We start from the raw sequence: 5,933 nt of genomic DNA on the forward strand, positions 1-5,933 counted from the left end.
CCACATACAGGCAACTGATTTTTGACAAAGTACCTAAATATTAATTGATGTTTACAGCTGTTTCTCTTCATTCATTTTGAGTGGTGCCCCATCAGCAATTGAAGGTCCCACGGGCTCTTCTCCCATGAGCTTTACTCCATTCGTGTTACCACGGTCAACTCTACTTTGAGGCGGCAGCTCTTCCCCAGGCACATTTTGAGTGCCTTCCAACCTGAGGGGCTCATTTTCTGGCACTATATCTGACTGTTTCTCTGCTATTCATAAGGTTTTCAGTGACTAAATATTCGGAAGTAGTTTGTCACTCCTTCTTCCTACTCTGTTTTCGCCTTGGAAGCTTATCTGAAACCTGTCCACCATGGGTGATTCTGCTTGGTATTTAAAATACCGGTGGCATGGCTTTCAGAATCACAGCAACTCACAAGCCACCACAGCACGACAAATTGACAAAAGAGTGGTGAAATCTAGATATAGAAGTACTTAAAGTAAAACAAACCTATACAACTGTAAACAGGGAACCAGAGATATCAGTGTATAATGAAGTCAACTACAAAGCAAAAAGAGGGAATAGTGTAGATACTGAACTTCCAAATGGCAGGGAAGTCAGACAGATTTTAAGACAAAATAGCCTGTTTTTAAGAGGGAAAAAAAAAATGTATAGGGTAACATCAAAGAAAAAGAATATACCTGCACATCAAAATTTTAAAAAGAGGAAAACCAGAAAGATTTAGTAAACATTAACAAAACAAAAATGAAAAGGAAATCTACAAACAAAATGAACTTAGCATAGAAAATTATGTAGAACATAGAATCCAGCAACACCACACACACACAAAAAAAACCACAGTAAAATGACAGCAATCAATTCATAACTATTGATAATTACACTGAATGTAAATGGATTTAAATGTACCTGTCAAGAGACATAGCAGAATGGATAAGAAAACAGGATCCTTCAATATGCTGTCTACAAGAGGCATATTAAAAATACGGAGACAGCTTAAATATCCATCAAGTGAAGAATGGTTAAGTATCTTTGATACATATACACAATGGAATACTGCAAAAGATTGAAGAATAATGATGAATCTGTTAAACACCTCACAACATGACTGCACCTAAAGGACATTATGCTGAGTGAAATTAGTCAGTCACAGAAGGACAAATATTGTATGCAACCAATGTTGTAAAAAAATTTTTTTAATGTTTTCTTGATAAAAGAAACACTAGATGGTAATGAGGGTGGGGAATTATTCATGGGCTAGAGGATAGACACATGTTAACATAGGTGACAGGGCAGGCAGTATACAACAAGAGGGAGGGTAGCAGAGGAAAGATGAAGGTATGGGAGACACAGGGAGGAATCCAATAGTTAAAGTAAATGGAAGGAAATACTGTTAACTGTTGATACATGGATGGGATTGCAGTCATGTACTAAAGCAAAGTATATGATTTGTTCAATGTAAAATTGATGATCTGCTCTGTAAACCTTAATTCACAATAAAAAGTTAAAACAAACAAAACAAAACGGAATATAACTGAAAACAGTAAGTGGGGTATAGGAGTTAGGCAAAGGGCAATCTGGACCTTCCCCCACACCTCACCTTAACATTTTCCTTGAACTGAGTTTCTATGTATTGTTTGCTTTTTAACCTGTGTGGTAATGAATGATCCAGAAGAGTTCATTACCTCTACCTCTTTGTTCAAAATGGGCACCAATAAACAATATTCTATGAGCCCAGTATGGAAGACAGAAATTTGTTTCAGTTTAGAGGAGCGAGTGGTGTGGTGTTGGTGGTGTGGTAGATCTCTGTGGTGAGGCTAAGATGGGCAGAAGCTCATTGGGGACAGAACATGGTTTGGGAACTGACTTGGCCAGGGGAAATTGCTGTCTCTCTGGGTGACACTGTCAGGGAGAAGGAAACCAGATCTAGAAGAGGACACACAGAGGAATTGTCAACATTGTTGTTGTTGTTGTTGTTAAATGCCGTTGAGTAGGTTCCAACTCATAGCGACCCAGTATAGGGTTTCCAAGGAGCGACTGGTGTGTTTTCATCATAAGACAGTTTAAATAAAGTCATCTTAAGTGCAACTCTTGGTCTCTCCTTGTCTGGAGGAAAGGAGAGATATGAAAATCAAAGACACATGGGAATAGTTAGTCCAGTGGACTAGTAGACCACATGAACATAGGTCTCCATGACCCTGAGACTCGAAAGAACTAGAGGTGCCCAGCTACTACTCTGAAAAGGGATCACATGAGAAGGTCTTAGAGTGGGAGAAAAATGTGGAACAAAACTCAAAATCATAAGAAATACCAAGCTTACTGATTGAATAGAGACTATTGAACCTTGAGACTTAATGTCCCTTAGTCACCAGGTCTGAAATTTAATTCACCCTTGTGGCCTAATATCCAGTCAAATAATAGATTGAACTAAAGGGAAACAGTAACACATGAGATGCATATTCACCTTATCAGCCATTTGGAGTCCTGGTGTGGCGCTGTGGACTAATGTGTCAGACTACAAAGTCGTTTGAGCTGCAAGCAAGGTCAGTGGTTTCAGCTCACCAGCTGTTCCTTGGAAACCCTACACAGGGTCGCTATGTGTTGGAATCTACTAGATGGCACTTCACAACAACAATCAACCATTTGAGATCAAAAGGGCAGCAGTTGCCCAAATTCAGAAGAGTTAGAAAAGGAGAAATGGAAGCAAGAAATACAAGGAAGAAATTGGTAATTGATGTTAGTTTGAGGGGATTGCAATTAATGAGATGGAAGAAAATGTGTACTGATTTGGAATGCAAAACTGTTGACCTGCTCTGCAACCCTTCGCCCAATTCATAATAATTTTTTAAAAAAGGCAGTTTAAGTAATAAGAGTGTTAAAACAGTCTCAAGTGTGAATGAATGTCACTTACAAAACACAGTTCTTATAGAAATCAATATTTGTAAGTGAGATAAGAAAGTGGGAAATAAGTATTTATTTATCCAAGATCAAAGATAAGGAGATGTAGAGTGGGAGTGGGGCTTCAGCTCACTTCTGGGAGGTAATATTCACTGGTCATTGTTTCTACACTGACTTCCAGTTGGTTCAGGGTAGGAGTTCATCTGCTGTGGAAGAGTGAATTTGGCAGTCTGTGCTGCATGGCCCCAGCCTGTGTCAACATTGACTTGCTGCCTTTTTGTTAATAGGCGTGGTGTCTGTCTGTTTTGAGGGGGACAGTGATGGTTACATCAACCTGGTGGCGTATCCATATGTGGAAAGTGAGGCTGTGGAGCAGGATGATACACCAGAGCGGGAACAACCTCGGCGCAAACACTCCCGCCGAAGCCTGCACCGGTCAGGCAGTGGCAGTGACCACAAGGAGGAGAAAGCCAGCCTGCCCCTTGAGTCCTCTGAGAGGTAAGCAGGTAGTAAACAGGATTGCATGTTTGTCAGATCCTGTTGGTGCAAGCACTTAGGGCATCTCTAGAATCCTGACACATCATGGGAAGCACAGATCAAGATTGAAGGTCGATGGCTGTCATTCTTGAGCTACCTCTACAAGTGTTGTTAGATTTGAGTGCTACATTGCCCTAGTGATGCCTCACTCTGGATATGCACTGTAGCCGCTCAAGAAAAAACAATGCCTTCTCAGCCCTTTGTAAGCACAGATACCCTTTGCTGGTGACAAGAGAGTCTCCAGAATCAATTCAACATGCATCAGTTCACAGTGCTGCTCCAGCTTTTTGCTGACCACAGGGAAGAACCTCAGGACCATGAGAGGCTATCCACACAGGTGTCCTTAACCATTTTAGATATCCGACCCCTCTGAGAATCTGATATCCACCATGAACCCTTTCCCTACATATAAAATTTAGTTTATTGCATTGGAAATTGATTTTTTTATGTAAATTAAAAACAAATAGTCTTTATAGAAAACATGCTTGATATTTCATGCAAGAATTAATGTGAACCTGCCACTAAGATGGCTGTAATCAAAAGGTTGAACAGTAATAACAAGAATAGACAAAGATGTGGAGAAACTGGAACCCTTCTACCTTGCTGGTAGAAATGTAAAGTAATGTAGCAGCCTTGGGAAGCAGTTAAGCAGGCAATTCCTTAAAAAGTTAAATTTCATCCTAAAATTTTGTTATTTTAATTTCATCAAAAATGCCCATGTAAATTAAAAACACACGTTCATATAAAAACCTTTACATAAATGTTCATAACATTATTCATAATGGTCAAAATGTAGAAAACAACTGGTGAATAAATAAGTAAGATGTGGTCTATCCACACAGTGGAATATTACTTAGCCATGAAAAGGAATGACGGTACTGATACATGAAAATACTGTATTCAGTGAAAGTAGCGAGTCACAAAAGAACATACATGATTCTGTTTATATGAAATGTCCAGAATAGGCAAATCTTTGGAGATACAAAGGAGTTAGTGGTGATCAGGGACTGAGGGAGAAAGAAATGGTAAGCAATTTCTTTTTGAGGTGATAAAAATGTTCTGAAACTAGATAGTGGTGATATTTCACAATCTCATGAGTATACTAAAAACCACTGGATTGTTAAAAACTAAACTAAAACACCATGAACTTTGTTAACTAAATTGAAATTAAAATTGTGTGATTAATTTATGTGAATAATAATGATTGTGAAAGGGAAAATAGGAGTTTACCCACAAATATATGAAGAATTGACAGGATATTTGCAATTGGGTTTTTACCTTTGCGGCAAACATATCTATGAATGCGGTGGAGCATACAAGAGTCAAAATTATGAAAACTTCTCAGTCATCACGAAACACCTTGAGGGAATGATTTGCTGTGCCTGGGGACTCAGGACCATAGTCCCAGGGGACACCATGATCAACTGGTATAACAGTCCACAAAAATTATATTCTTCATCCTACTTTGGTAAGTAGCAACTTAAAAGTTCATAAGTTGCCATCTAAGTTTCAACTATTGGTCTTTCCCTGTCCGGAGGAAAGAAGAGTGATGAACATTGAAGATGCTTGGAAACAGTTAGTGTAATGGACTAATGGCATGTGAACATCGGTCTCCACAACTCTGAGACCAGAAGAGCTAGATGGTGTCTAGCTACCACTGCCAACTGGGATCATATTAGAAGATCCTGGATAGAGAGTGCGGGGGCGGGGAATATAGAGCAAAACTCAATTATACAAAAGACCAGGCTTATTGGTCAGATAGAGACTGGTGGAACTCCAAGACTATGGCCTTTAGTTACCCTTCAGGTATGGAACTAAACTCACTTCTGTGGCTCAATTTTTACCCATATAATAGATTGGTATATGTTTTTGTTATTAAGTGCCATCAAGTCAGTCTGACTCATAGCGACCCTATTATATAGGGTTTCCTAGGATTGACTGGTGAGTTTGAACCACTGACCTTTCGGTTCAAATGACCTTGTGGTCCAATGTTTTACCTACCATGTCACACCAGGACTACACCGTGGAGTCGGTTCCAATTCATAGCAACCGGCATAGGGGTTATGAAGCTATAAGTCTTTATGGAACAGAAAGCCTCATCTTTTTCCCACGGGACAGCTGGTAGTTTTGAACTGCTGACCGTGAGATTAGTAGGTCAACTTGTAACCATAACGCTACCAGAGTTCCTTACAGATAGGCATATAGGGAGTACAAAATATTAGTGAGGTACAAATGGTCAACCATTTGAGATAAAAAAGCATTTACCTAAGGATAGAATTCATAAGGGTGGGAAAAGAAGGAGGAATGGAAACAAACACAGGGAGGAAGTGTCTGATTTATTGAATATAAAAGTGATCTCTGTAAACCTCCATTCAGTTCATAATAAAAAGTTAATAAAGATTAATTTCATCAAATGAATTTCAGTGCTTTTAAAGAACTGTCTATATGGGACCAAATTCATAACACCTAAGGTGCTCTGGTAAGGAGCTCTGGTAGC

The 5,933-nt window shown here is 39.2% G+C and overlaps 1 protein-coding gene across 1 annotated transcript in view; it reads left to right on the forward strand.

Annotated features, from left to right (window-relative positions):
- Positions 1-5,933, forward strand: part of IP6K1 (inositol hexakisphosphate kinase 1) — a 37,348-nt gene that overhangs the window by 17,383 nt on the left and 14,032 nt on the right. The window contains exon 2 of the mRNA XM_006873594.1: positions 3,187-3,397. Within this exon, the coding sequence (XP_006873656.1) occupies positions 3,187-3,397 (211 nt within the window). The remainder of the gene's footprint in view (positions 1-3,186; positions 3,398-5,933) is intronic.

Source organism: Chrysochloris asiatica, unplaced genomic scaffold (assembly GCF_000296735.1).
Source record: "Chrysochloris asiatica unplaced genomic scaffold, ChrAsi1.0 scaffold00246, whole genome shotgun sequence".
Classification (NCBI taxonomy): domain Eukaryota; kingdom Metazoa; phylum Chordata; class Mammalia; order Afrosoricida; family Chrysochloridae; genus Chrysochloris; species Chrysochloris asiatica.